The 15049-nt window shown below is 43.7% G+C and overlaps 1 protein-coding gene across 1 annotated transcript in view; it reads left to right on the top strand.

Annotated features, from left to right (window-relative positions):
* Positions 1–15049, top strand: part of DRC3 (dynein regulatory complex subunit 3) — a 59607-nt gene that overhangs the window by 2977 nt on the left and 41581 nt on the right. Inside the window, exons 2-5 of the mRNA XM_038762987.1 lie at positions 3935–4116; positions 8324–8440; positions 10487–10653; positions 14558–14704. Coding sequence (XP_038618915.1) covers positions 3957–4116; positions 8324–8440; positions 10487–10653; positions 14558–14704 — 591 coding nt within the window. The 5' untranslated portion in view covers positions 3935–3956. The remainder of the gene's footprint in view (positions 1–3934; positions 4117–8323; positions 8441–10486; positions 10654–14557; positions 14705–15049) is intronic.

Raw genomic sequence — 15049 nt, 5'->3', positions numbered from 1 at the left:
GCTTTGCACATAGTAAGTGCTTAATAAAAGCCATTATCATTATGTTATTATTATAATGTTTCCTCAAGGGTCTGGATACTTTCTCTGCAGAAATGGGTTAATTAATCCATTGATGGTATTTAGCGAGTGCTTTTTTATGACATTTGGTAAGCTCTTATCATCATCATCATCATCAATCGTATTTATTGAGCGCTTACCATGTGCAGAGCACTGTACTAAGCGCTTGCAAAGTACAAATTGGCAACATATAGAGACAAGTCCCTACCGAACAGTGGGCTCACAGTCTAAAAGGGGGAGACCAAACCAAACATACTAACAAAATAAAATAAATAGAATAGATATGTACAAGTACAAGTACATATGTACAAGTAAAATTACTATGTGCCAGGCATTGTACTAAGCATTCGGGTGCATACAAGTTCATCAGTTTGGACACAATCCCTGGCCCACATAGGGCTCACCGTCTTTAATACCCATTTTACAGATGAGGGCACTGAGACACAGAGAAATTAAGAGACTTGTCCAAGGTCTCACAGCTGACAAGTGGCGGAGGCAGGATTCGAACCCAGGGTTAGAACCCTCCTAACCTGGAAGCCACAAGCCCCGTTCGCTGCTCCTTTGAAAAGTCTGGCTTTTGGGGGAAATGGAGAAGTGATGGACCCAAGTTCAACAGAGAAGCCAGCACCAGAATAAGCAGAAGAATTTCAAGAATTCAAGACCCAGGCCTGTCTCCATCATCATCATCAATCGTATTTATTGAGCGCTTACTATGTGCAGAGCACTGTACTAAGAGCTTGGGAAGTACAAATTGGCAACATATAGAGACAGTCCCTACCCAACAGTGGGCTCACATCCACTGGGCCACATTGTTTCTCTGCAGAGAATTGTACTAAGTGCTTGGGAGAGAGTTGGTCAATAAATACGATTGATTGATTGATTGATTGATTGGTAGACACGTTCCCTACCCACAGGGACCTTACAGTCTGAAGGGAACTTCACGGGCTAGAGGGAGGAATTTCTGGACCTTATTTCTTGCCGAGCTCCTTTCTCCTATTCCCACTGCCCCTCCCATCCAAAACAGATTTCCCGAACCAGAGTTTCTTTGTAAACAACACAGTTGCAATCCGCTTTATTAACAGATCAATCAATCGGATTTATTGAGCGCTTACTGTGTGCAGAGCAGATGAGATGAGCAGATGAGAAGAGTCAGAAAGACCTGGGTCCTAATCCCACTTGGCTGCTGTTGTGATCCTGGGCAAGTCAGTTGACTTCTCTGGGCCTCAATTCCCTCATCTGCAAAATGGGGATTAGTAATAGTAATAAAAATAATAATCATAATAATAATGATGGTATTTGTTAAACGCTATGTGCAAAGCACTGTTCTAAGCGCTGGATTAAGAGAAGCAGCTTGGCTCAGTGGAAAGAGCCCGGGCTTTGGTGCCAGAGGTCATGGGTTCAAATTCCGGCTCCGACTTGACTTTGGGCAAGTCGCTTAACTTCTCTGGGCCTCAGTTACCTCATCTGAAAATGGGGATTTAGTCTGTGAGCCCCACGTGGGACAACTTGATTACTTTGTATCAACCCCAGCGCTTAGAACAGTGCTTTGCACATAGTAAGCGCTTAATAAATGCCATCATCATCATCATCATCATTATTATTGTTATTGTTGTTATTATTATTATCATAAGAGAGTGAACGCCATGCGGGACATGGACTGTGTCCAAGTGATGATCTCGTATCTACCCCAGTGCTCAATACAGAGCCTGACACCTAGTAAGCATCTGTCTCCCCCTCTAGACTGTAAGCCCATTGTGGGCAGGGAATGTGTCCATTTGTTGTTGTATAGTACTCTCCCAAGTGCTTAGTACAGAGCTCTGCACACAGTAAGCACTCAATAGATACGGTTGAATAATTGAATGAATGAATGAATCAATCAATCGTATTTATTGAGCGCTTACTGTGTGCAGAGCACTGTACTGAGCGCTTGGGAAGTACAAGTTGGCAACATATAGAGACAGTCCGTACCCAACAGTGGGCTCACAGCCCTTCCCCACAGCACCTGTATATATGTATATATGTTTGTACATATTTATTACTCTATTTATTTATTTATTTATTTTACTTGTACATACCTATTCTATTTATTTTATTTTGTTAGTATGTTTGGCTTTGTTCTCTGTCTCCCCCTTTTAGACTGTGAACCCACTGTTGGGTAGGGACCGTCTCTATATGTTGCCAACTTGGACTTCCCAAGTGCTTAGTACAGTGCTCTGAACACAGTAAGCGCTCAATAAATACGATTGATGATGATGATGAATGAATAACATGAATAAGAATGAATAACAACTCCGTAATGTATTTATTTCTATTCATGTCTGTCAACCCCTCTAGACTATAAGCTCATTGTGGGCAGGGAATGGGTCCGTTTCTTGTCCTACTGTTCTCTCTCAAGCGCTTAGTATAGTGCTCTGCACCCAGGAAGCACTCAATACATGCAATCGAATGAACTGAATGAAGGAATGAGTGAACAGCACTCATGAGTGAACTCTATTTTACTTGTACATATCTATTCTATTTATTTTATTTTGTTCGTATGTTTGGCTTTGTTCTCTGTCTCCCCCATTTAGACTGTGAGCCCACTGTTGGGTAGGGACCGTCTCTATATGTTGCCAACTTGTACTTCCCAAGTGCTTAGTACAGTGCTCTGCACACAGTAAGCGCTCAATAAATACGATTGATGATGATGATGAATGAATAGCATGAATAAGAATGAATAACAACTCCGTAATGTGTTTATTTCTATTCATGTCTGTCAACCCCTCTAGACTATAAGCTCATTGTGGGCAGGGAATGGGTCCGTTTCTTGTCCTACTGTTCTCTGTCAAGCAGTTAGTATAGTGCTCTGCACCCAGTAAGCACTCAATACATGCAATCGAATGAACTGAATGAAGGAATGAGCGAACAGCACTCATGAGTGAACTCTATTTATTTATTTATTTATTTTACTTGTACCTATCTATTCTATTTATTTTATTTTGTTAGTATGTTTGGCTTTGTTGTCTGTCTCCCCCTTTTAGACTGTGAGCCCACTGTTGGGTAGGGACCGTCTCTATATGTTGCCAACTTGGACTTCCCAAGCGCTTAGTACAGTGCTCTGCACACAGTAAGCGCTCAATAAACACGATTGATGATGATGATGATAAAAGAATGAATGAATAACATGAATAAGAATGAATAACAACTCCGTAATGCATTTATTTCTATTCATGTCTGTCAACCCCTCTAGACTATAAGCTCATTGTGGGCAGGGAATGGGTCCGTTTCTTGTCCTACTGTTCTCTCTCAAGCGTTTAGTATAGTGCTCTGCACCCAGTAAGCACTCAATACATGCAATCGAATGAACTGAATGAAGGAATGAGCGAACAGCACTCATGAGTGAACTCTATTTATTTTACTTGTACCTATGTATTCTATTTATTTTATTTTGTTAGTACGTTTGGTTTTGTTCTCTGTCTCCCCCTTTTAGACTGTGAGTCCACTGTTGGGTAGGGACTGTCTCTACGTGTTGCCAACTTGGACTTCCCAAGCGCTTAGTACAGTGCTCTGCACACAGTAAGCGCTCAATAAATACGATTGATGATGGTGATGACTGAATAACATGAATAAGAATGAATAACAACTCCGTAATGTATTTATTTCTATTCATGTCTGTCAACCCCTCTAGACTATAAGCTCACTGTGGGCAGGGAATGGGTCCGTTTCTTGTCCTACTGTTCTCTCTAAAGCGCTTAGTATAGTGCTCTGCACCCAGTAAGCACTCAATAAATGCAATCGAATGAATTGAATGAAGGAATGAGCGAATAGCAGGTACCATTAAGAGGAAATGGATGTCCCCCCACCGTGAAATTTCAAAGGACCACTCTGTCTTTTCAAGGCGACTCTTCCATCGTCGGAAAATGAGCCGGCCGTACGATTCCGTAGAGCCAAACGTGATCGATGCGGAGATCCTTGGGCGGGCCGTGGAGGAGCAAGGGCCACAGGAGGAAGCGGGCCAGCTCGCCAAACAGGAGGGCATCTCTTTCAAAGACGTGACCCACTTGCAACTGGATTTTCAAAGTAAGCTCTTTAAGGAGACAGCCCCTGCATTGTCAGCAACAGGGAGCTCGTGGTGGGCAGGAATGTATCCGTTTGCTGTTATGGTGTACCCTCCCAAGCGCTCAGTACAGTGCTCTGCACCCAGTAAGCGCTCAGTAAATACGATTGGAGGAATCAATCAATCAATCAATCAATCGTATTTATTGAGCGCTTACTATGTGCAGAGCACTGTACTAAGCGCTTGGGAAGTACAAATTGGCATCACATAGAGACAGTCCCTACCCAACAGTGGGCTCACAGTCTAAAAGGGGGAGACAGAGAACAGAACCAAACATACCAACAAAATAAAATAAGTAGGATAGAATGGAAAACCGAATTTTCTCTCTAAAGGACGGGGAGACGTGTGTCAGTAATTTACACCCAACCGGTCCCACAGACATTCACTCGATCAATTGATTGTACTTCCCAAGCGCTTAGTACAGTGCTCTGCACACAGTAAGCGCTCAATAAATACGATTGATGATGATGATGATCGATCGTATTTATTGAGCATGTCTTGCGGCAATCAATCAATCAGTCGTATTTATTGAGCGCTTACTGTGTGCAGAGCACTGTACTGAGCGCTTGGGAAGTCCAAGTTGGCAACATATAGAGACAGTCCCTACCCAACAGTGGGCTCACAGTCTAAAAGGGGGAGACCGGGAACAAAACCAAACATACTAACGAAATAAAATAAATAGAATAGATATGTGCAAGTAAAATAAATAAATAAATAGAGTAATAAATATGTACAGACATATAGACATATATACAGGTGCTGTGGGGAAGGGAAGGATTGTATTATTGTATTATTATTACAATACAACAATAAACAGACGCATTCCCTGCCTACAGTGAGAATCTTCCAGCTGCAGGAGCCAATTACCTCACAGGGGCTCCACTGCCCCCCCCCATCCCTCCGACTGTAAGCTCGTGGTGGGCAGGGCACTATACTAAGCGCTCGGGACAGTACAACGGTGTAACTGACACATTCTCTCCCCTCAGCGTGTTTACAGTCTAGAGGACTGTACTAAGTGCTTGGGAGAGTACAATATAACATTCATTCATTCATTCATTCAATCGTATTTATTGAGCGCTTACTGTGTGCACAGCACTGTACTAAGCGCTTGGGAAGTCCAAGTTGGCAGCATCTAGAGACGGTCCCTACCCAACAGCGGGCTCACAGTCTAGAAAGGGGAGACGGACAACAAAACAAAACATGTAGGCAGGTGTCGAGTCGCCAGAATGACAGAGTTGGTAGACACGTTCCCTGCCCACAGTGAGCTTATAGTCTTAAAAGAAATTCTGGTAAAGAGAGTTTTAAAAAGCCAAGATTGTGCAGAAAGGCAATTTCATGTAAAACAAAAGTGATTTTAGCTTGAGTGCCAACAAAAATACCGGTTAGAGTATAAAATTGGAAGAAAGCCGAGTGCAGAGCTCAGAGTGTATTTCTATGATATCACATTGTGAATTCTTCATAAACTGAGCAAGTACAACTATTCAGACTATTTGCAGTCACATCCAAGAGGAATATGACTCAGTGAACTAATGTGAAAGGAATCAAATTTACCCAAAAGAATGAATGTAAATCAATCAATCGTATTTATTGAGCGCTTACTGTGTGCAGAGCACTGGACTAAGCGCTTGGGAGGAATCTGGAGGAATAAGGTTCCAGGGAAATGTTTTTCACCAGACAAGGCGTTACGTACAGCATAGGTTTGGAATCATTTTAAATCAAATGTGTATTTACACCTATGATGATTGGGAGGTTGGGGGGGGCGTTTGTTTTTTTAATAGTACAAATTAAGCACTTACTGTGTGTCAGGCACTATACCAGTTGTTGGGTTAGAAACAAGATAATCAGGTTGGGCACAGTCCCTGTCCCGCTTAAGGCTCACAGTCTTAATCAGAGGGAAGAGGATTTAATCGCCATTTTATAGATGAGGTAATTGAGGCCCAGAGATGTTGCCCAGGTTCACTCAGCAGACGAGTGGCAATGCCGGGATTAGAACCCAGGTCTTCTGACTCTCTCGTCAGTGTTCTTTCCACTAGGCAACACCGCTACCGAGAAGCAGCGTGGCTCAGTGGCAAGAGCCCGGGCTTTGGAGTCAGAGGTCATGGGTTCAAATCCCAGCTCCGCCAGTTGTCTGCTGTGTGACTTGGGGCAAGTCACTTCACTTCTCTGAGCCTCAGTTACCTCATCTGGAAAATGGGGATGAAGACTGTGAGCCCCCTGTGGGACAACTTGATCGACCCCCGGCCCACGTCCTCCCCCGGGCCCGGAATGCCCTCCCTCTGCCCATCCGCCAAGCTAGCTCTCTTCCTCCCTTCAAGGCCCTGCTGAGAGCTCACCTCCTCCAGGAGGCCTTCCCACACTCAGCCCCTTCCTTCCTCCCTCTCCCCCTCGTCCCCCTCTCCATCCCCCCCATCTTACCTCCTTCCCTTCCCCACAGCACCTGGATATATGTATGTATGTTTGTACATATTTATTACTCTATTTATTTATTTATTTTACTTGTACATATCTATTCTATTTATTTTATGTTGTTAGTATGTTTGGTTTTGTTCTCTGTCTCCCCCTTTTAGACTGTGAGCCCACTGTTGGGTAGGGACCGTCTCTATATGTTGCCAACTTGTACTTCCCAAGCGCTTAGTCCAGTGCTCTGCACACAGTAAGCGCTCAATAAATACTATTGATTGATTGATTGTATATATGTTTGTACGTATTTATTACTCCATTTATTTATTTTACTTGTACATATCTATTCTATTTATTTTATTTTGTTAGTATGTTTTGTTTTGTTGTCTGTCTCCCCCTTCTAGACTGTGAGCCCGCTGTTGGGTAGGGACCGTCTCTAGATGTTGCCAACTTGTACTTCCCAAGCACTTAGTACAGTGCTCTGCACACAGTAAGCGCTCAATAAATACAATTGAATGAATAAATAACAGGTCAATTAAAAAAAAATTGCAGTTGGTGCCTGTGGGACCGGGACTGGGTCCAACCCGATTTACTTGTATCCACCCCAACGCTTAGTACAGTGCCTGGCACATGGTAAGTGCTTAAGAAATACCACTGTTGTTATTAATATTACCCATCAGTGCCCACACATAATAGGCCAATTTAAAAAAATTGCAGTTGGTCTTTTAAATATAATATCTAACTTGCGCCCCCCGCAAAAGCTACTTCAGTCCTTCTGTGCCACCCAAACACTTGGGTCCACACAGCATCCTCCCTATCATGCACTTAGGTACTAATCCCGGCTCCGCCACTTGTCTGCTGTGTGACCTTGGATAAGTCACTTCACTTCTCTGCCCATCAGTTCCCTCCTCTGTAGAATGGGGATTGAGACTGTGAGCCCCACGTTTGGTACGGACTGTACTTCCCAAGCGCTTAGTACAGTGCTTCGCACACAGTAAGCGCTCAGTAAGTACGATTGAATGAATAATGACTGTGTCCAACCTGACTAGCTTGTATCTACCCCAGTGCTTAGCACAGTGCCCGGCACATAGTTAGCGCTCAATAAATGCCATCGTTATTATTATTATACCTTTCTATCATTCGCTTTGCTTCCTCCTACCTGTAATTTAAGTGTTGCCTTTTCCCCGAGATCGCAAGCTCCTTGAGGGCAAGGATCTGCCTACCAACTCTGTGTACTTTTCCAAGTGCATGTCACAGTGGGGTCTGCATGTAGTAAGTGCTCAGTTAATAATAATAATGATAATAATAATAATAACAATGGCATTTGTTAAGTGCTTACTCTGTGCCAAGCACTGTTCTAAGCACTAGGGTAAATACAAGGCGATCAGGTTGTCCCACGTGGGGCTCACGGTCTTAATCCCCATTTTACAGATGAGGCCCAGAGAAGTGAAGGGACTTGCCCAAAGTCACACAGCTGACAAGCAGCAGAGCCAGGATTAGAATCAATCATCATCATCATCAATCGTATTTATTGAGCGCTTACTGTGTGCAGAGCACTGTACTAAGCGCTTGGGAAGAACAAGAATCCATGACCTCTGATTTCCAACCCCGTGCCCTTTCCATTAGGCCACGCTGTTTCTGTTGATTGTATTCGTCTATGGGTTGATTGATTCTATTGATCGCTTCTAATGCTATCGACTGACCTCCGCCATGCTACTTCGCCGACAAAAACGTGGTGGAAGTGAACTGCAATATCGTCTCTGTTTTCAGACATCCTTAAAATCGACAACCTGTGGCAGTTTGAGACTCTGACTAAACTGCAACTAGATAACAATATCATTGAGAAGATAGAAGGATTAGAAACTCTGACTCACCTGATCTGGCTGGGTAAGTTTCACTGAAATCTTACCTCCTTCCCTTCGCCACAGCACCTGTATATATGTATATCATCATCATCATCATCAATCGCATTTATTGAGCGCTTACTATGTGCAGAGCACTGTACTAAGCACTTGGGAAGTACAAATTGGCAACATATAGAGACAGTCCCTACCTGACAGTGGGCCCACAGTCTAAAAGGGGGAGACAGAGAACAAAACCAACCATACTAACAAAATAAAATAAACATATGTATATATGTTTGTACATATTTATTACTCTATTTATTTATTTATTTTACCTGTACATATCTATTCTATTTATTTTATTTTGTTAGTATGTTTGGTTTCGTTCTCCGTCTCCCCCTTTTAGACTGTGAGCCCACTGTTGGGTAGGGACTGTCTCTGTATGTTGCCAACTTGGACTTCCCAAGCGCTTAGTCCAGTGCTCTGCACACAGTAAGCGCTCAATAAATACGATTGATCGATTGATTGATCGATTGGCCTTCCGAGTCAAAGACGGCCCCTCTCAGGGTCGCTCCTGGGGAGTTTCCAGCACTCCACCGGTCGCGGCTACGGGAGGGAGAGTCAAGCAGCGGCCCACCCATTTCCTTCCTAGCTTGGGCAGTGGCTAGCGAATGAAAGGCAACCCGCAACAAGTCAAAACTCACCCATGTTGGGCAGCAGCGGCCTGGAAGAGAGTCGAGGGTGGAGACTCAAGTTTACTAGGAGGGAATGGTAAACGACTGCTCTATTTTGCCCAAGAAACAGCAGGCAAATGGCAAAGTACCAGCAGTGTGGCTCAGTGGAAAGAGCCCGGGCTTTGGAGTCAGAGGTCACCGGTTCAAATTCCGGCTCCGTCAATTGTCCGCTGTGTGACTTCGGGCAAGGCACTTCACTTCTCTGGGCCTCAGTGACCTCATCTGTAAAATGGGGATTAAGACTGGGAGCCCCCCATGGGACAACCTGATCACCTTGTAACCTCCCCAGCGCTTAGAACAGTGCTTTGCACATAGTAAGCGCTTAATAAATGCCATTATTATTATTATTATTATTATTACCAGGTCTCCTGACTCCCAGCCCCGTGCTCTATCCACTAGGCTATGCTACCTCTGCTCCTACAGCAGGAATGATTGCCCTCAGGGGGGTCATCTTTGACTTGTCTTGTGCCGTCGAGTCGTTTCTGACCCATAGCGATGCCACGGACACATCTCTCCCAGAACGCCCCGCTCTCCATCTGCGATAGTTCTGGTAGTGGATCCAAGCAGTTTTCTTGGGCAAAATACAGCAGTCGTTTACCATTCCCTCCTAGTAAACTTGGGCAAGTCACTTCACTTCTCTGGGCCTCAGTTTCCTCTACTGTAAAATGGGACTTCAGTACCTGTTCCATCCTACTTAGACTATGACAGAGATTGTGCCTGACCTGATTATCTTGCATCTACCCCAGCGCTTCGGACAGTGCTTAACACATAGTAAGTGCTGAACAGATACCGTAATCATTATCTCTTTGTGCTCCATTACTTCTTCAAGAATTTCCTGTAAGTTCTTGGAGGGCAGGGATCCCATCTGGATAGAGCTCGGGCGTGGGAATTCTAATCCCGGCTCTGCCACTTGTCTGCTGTAGGACCTTGGGCAAGTCCCTTCACTTCTCTGTGCCTCAGTTGCCTCCTCTGTAAAATGGGGATTGAGACTGTGAGCCCCAAGTGGGACAGGGACTGTGTCCAACCCAATTTGCTTGTATCCACCCCAGCGCTTAGTACAGTGCCTGGTACATAGTAAACACTTAACAAATACCACAATTATCATTTTCTAATTCTATTTTATCTCCCATGTGTTTAGTATAGTGCTTTATACTGCAGTCTACAGTTCCTTGTGGGCCGGAATCAAATCTACGAACTCTGTTGTATTTTACTATCCAAAGCGCCTGATACAGTGATGTACAGTAGTTGCTCAATAAATACCATGAATCGATTGTGTGCACCATGCAGGCACTCAAAAATTCTTTCAAGTGATTGACAGGTACTTTCCTTACTTGATTTTTTTTTTTTTTCCCCAGATTTGTCCTTCAATAACATTGAAGTCATAGAGGGGCTACAAACCTTAGTCAAGTTAGAAGATCTGAGCTTATTTAATAATAGAATCACCAGGATCGAAAATATGGACTCATTAGTAAACCTCCAGATCTTCTCCATAGGAAACAACAGTATCAAAACTTTGGAAAATGTAAGTACTTGACGACTTTTTTCCGGAGTGACTAGCCCAAGGTCACAAGATGGGAAAGTCGAAGGGCTGGGATTAGAACCCCAGTCTCCTGATTCCCAGACCGGTACGCTATTCACTATTTATATTAATATCTGTCCCCCTCTCTAGACTTAGTGTGGACAGGGAACGTATCTACCAACTCTGTTGTATTATATTCCCTCAAGTGCTTAGTACAGTGCTCTGCACACAGGAAGTGTTCAATAAATACCACTGATAGATCGATTGATTTTTGCCAGTTTGCAATTTAGGGAAACAATGTCTTTTTGTTTTAGAGACTCAGGATTCTGTACCGGTCTCTCCAGATTGGCAAATTTTTCCCCCCAAAATATTATAATCCATTTTGTGAGAAACCTGTCACCAGGATCATTTTTCCTGTTGCTCCTGGTCCATTCCGGAATGCCCAAGGGCCTGTCTGGCTCCGAGTTGCTCCCGTACCTGCTCACAGCTTAATCAATCAATCAATCGTATTTATTGAGCGCTTACTGTGTGCAGAGCACTGTACTAAGCGCTTGGGAAGTACAAGTTGGCAACATATAGAGACAGTCCCTACCCAACAGTGGGCTTACAGTCTAAAAGGGGGAGACAGAGAACAAAAGCAGGCAGATTGCAACTGTGTTGTAGTGTACTCTCCTAAACTCTTAGTACAGTGCTCTGTACACAGTAATCAATCAATCAATCAGTCGTATTTATTGAGCACTTACTGTGTGCAGAGCACTGGACTAAGCGCTTGGGAAGTACAAGTTGGCAACATATTGAGACAGTCCCTACCCAACAGTGGGCTCACAGTCTAAAAGGGGGAGACAGAGAATAAAACCAAACATACTAACAAAATAAAATAAATAGAATAGATATGTACAAGTAAAATAAATAAATAGAGTAAGTGCTCAACATATACGATTGACTGATTGATTGATTGAAGTTGCAACTCTCCCGCATTGTTTCCTCTCAAACTCTTAGTACAGTGCTCTGTACACGGTAAATGCTCAGTAAATTTAATTGACTGATTGATTGAAGTTGCAACTCTAATTGTATTGTCTTCTCCCAAATGCTTAGTATGGTGCTCTGCTCACAGTGAGCGCTCAAAAAAGATGATTGACTGATTGATTGATTGAAACTGAGACTCGATTGTGTTGATTTCTCGCAAACACTGAAAACAGTGCTCTGAACAGCGTAAGTGCTCAATAAATACCACTGATCGATGGCTCAGAACTAGTAGTCGGTTCACAGACATTCAGTTTTACAAGCCAACCTTAATCCCTCTTTAAACATCTGTGTTGGGCCTTGCCAGGAATGAATTCAGACCCCATCAAACCCTGCATATGACAATTTAAAAAAAAGTTTTATCCTCAGTTTCGGAACAGTGTTGACCCTTTTTTCATAAGCAGAATCATTCTCCCAGACCAGTATTTTGGGTGATTTTAATAAGCCTGCTGAGAGCCAGGGGATACCAGCTATTTAGATGAATAGAAAGATGGAATTATAGGAAGGCTTTTTATTTCCAATTAGGGAGTAAAAGAAGGGAAAATACTTTTTTTTTCCTATGGTATTTGTTAAGTGCTTACTATGTGCCAAGCACTGTACTAAGCGCTGGGGTAGGTACAAGCTAATCAGATTGGACACAGTCCATCCATGTCCTACATGGGGCTCATAATCTTAATCCCCATTTTACAGATGAACTAACTGAGGCACAATTATCTTGCATCGACCCCAGTGCTTCGAACAGTGCCTGACACTGTGAGCCCGTTGTTGGGTAGGGACCATTTCTATGTGTTACTGACTGGTACTTCCCAAGTGCTTAGTACAGTGCTGTGCACACAGTAAATGCTCAATAAATACGACTGAATGAATGACACATAGTAAGTGCTTAACAAATACCATAATCATGATCTCTTTGTGCTCCATTCCGTGCCCAAAGTCACACAGCAGGCAAGTGTCAGAGCCAGGATTAGAACCCAGGTCCTTTCATTCATTCATTCAATCGTATTTATTGAGCGCTTACTGTGTGCAGAGCACTGTACTAAGCGCTTGGGAAGTACAAGTGTGTTCGTCAATGAGCCTGAAGCAGCGTGGCTCAGTGGAAAGAGCCCGGGCTTTGGAGTCAGAGGTCATGGGTTCAAATCCTGACTCTGCCACTTGTCAGCTGTGTGACTTTGGGCAAGTCACTTAACTTCTCTCTGCCTCAGTTACCTCAGCTGTAAAATGGGGACGAAGACTGTGAGCCCCCCGTGGGACAACCTGATCACCTTGTAACCTCCCCAGTGCTTAGAACAGTGCTTTGCACATAGTAAGCGCTTAATAAATGCCATCATTATTATTATTATTACAAGTTGGCAACATATAGAGACGGTCCCTACCCAACAGCGGGTTCACAGTCTAGAAGGGGGAGACAGACAACAAAACATATTAACAAAATGAAATAAATAGAATAAATATGTACAAATAAAATAGAGTAATAAATCCGTACAAACATATATACATATATACAGGTGCTGTGGGGAGGGGAAGGAGGTACGGCGGGGGTCCTTCTGTCTCCCAGGCGCGGGCTCTAACCATTAAACCACTCTCAGACCTCAGCAGCTGGGATTACAAAGCCGGCAACTCAGGGCCCCGGGGCCCCATTTGTCAGGAGAAGGAAAACTTCGGTCAAAGCTGTTTATAAACAAAGCAAGGAACTTAAACCTATTCGTCCATTTGTACCAAACCTCACCATCCTGCAACACAGTAAGCATCGCGGCAGGGTTTGGGGGATGATGAAGTTGGTCAGCTGTGTGACTTTGGGCAAGTCACTTAACTTCTCTGTGCCTCAGTTCCCTCATCTGTAAAATGGGGATTAAGACTGTGAGCCCCCCGTGGGACAACCTGTTCACCTTGTAACCTCCCCAGCGCTTAGAATAGTGCTTTGCACATAGTAAGCGCTTAATAAATGCTGTAAAAAAAAAAGTGATTTCACCTCAGGAGAGACTTGGCCGTATACACCACAGAAAGCAGTTTAAACCACTGAAGAAGCTAAAGGGCGGTAATCATTTTAGTGCCTTCGGCCTGCAAAATGACAAATCACCTCCCGATCAGACCTAAAGACTGGGCAAGGATAGAATGCCATTTATGTCTGTAGGAATACTGAGGAGAAGCACCGTGACCTAGTGGAAAGGGCACGGGCTTGAGAGTCAGAAGGACCTGTCACTGCGCTGGGCCTCAGCGGCCTCACCTGTAAAATGGGCATGAAGACGGGGAGACCCGCGGGGGACAACCTCATTGCCCTCCAATAACAATTATAGCAATGATGATAATCACGCCATTTAATAATAATACCAACAACCTGATCACCTTGTATCCCTTCTAGACTGTGAGCCCACTGTTGGGTAGGGACCGTCTCTATATGCTGCCAACTTGTACTTCCCAAGCGCTTAGTACAGTGCTCTGCACACAGTAAGCGCTCAATAAGTACGATTGATTGATTGACCTGGGTTCTAATCCTGACCCCACCACTTGGCTGCTGTGTGACCTTGGGCAAGTCACCTCACATCTCTGGGCCTCAGTTACCTCATCTATAAAATGAGGATTAAGACTGTGAGCCCCATGTGGGGCATGGACTGTGTCCAACCTGATTAACTCCTGTCTACCCCAGCGCTCGCTACAGTGCCTAGGACTTAGTATGAGCTTAATGCCACAAAAAAAAAGAGAACAAATTAAACCATGTCTTAATAATACTGTAAAAATGAGTGTAAAATAGCTTCATGTCCAAGGATCAGGCTGATTGTAAGGTCTCCGGTTCAAAGATATGAGGAGGAAAATGTGTTTAAAACTATGATTTTTTGCGGGTTTTTCATTTGTTTCTGTAGAATGATAAAAATGTCTTTTGTCACAGGTGACCTACCTGAGGAGGTTTAAAAGCTTACGCTCACTCAACCTGTCCGGGAACTTCATCTGTGAAAATGAAGATTATAAAATGTTCATTGCAGCTTATCTTCCTGATCTAGTGTATCTGGATTTCAGGCTCATTGACGAACACACAGTAAGTATTTTCTTCTCTGTTCTGGATGCAGATGATAAAGATCAATCAATAATAATAATAATGCTATTTGTTAAGCACTTACTATGTGCCAAGCACTGTCCTAAGTGCTGGGGGAGATACAAGGTTATCAGGTTGTTCCAAGTGGGGCTCACAGTCTTAATCACCACTTTACAGATGAGGTAACTGAGGCCCAGAGAAGTTAAGTGACTTGCCCAAAGTCACACAGCTGACAAGTGACAGAGCTGGGATTAGAACCCATGACCTCTGACTGCCAAGCCCGGTCCCTTTTCACTAAGCCACGCTGCTTCTCAGTCAATCAACCAATCATATTTGTGGCACAGAAAA

This window comes from Tachyglossus aculeatus, chromosome 21 (assembly GCF_015852505.1).
Source record: "Tachyglossus aculeatus isolate mTacAcu1 chromosome 21, mTacAcu1.pri, whole genome shotgun sequence".
Lineage (NCBI taxonomy): Eukaryota > Metazoa > Chordata > Mammalia > Monotremata > Tachyglossidae > Tachyglossus > Tachyglossus aculeatus.
The sequence above is the reverse complement of the archived record's forward strand: the minus strand, read 5'-3'. Positions and strand labels throughout refer to the sequence as shown.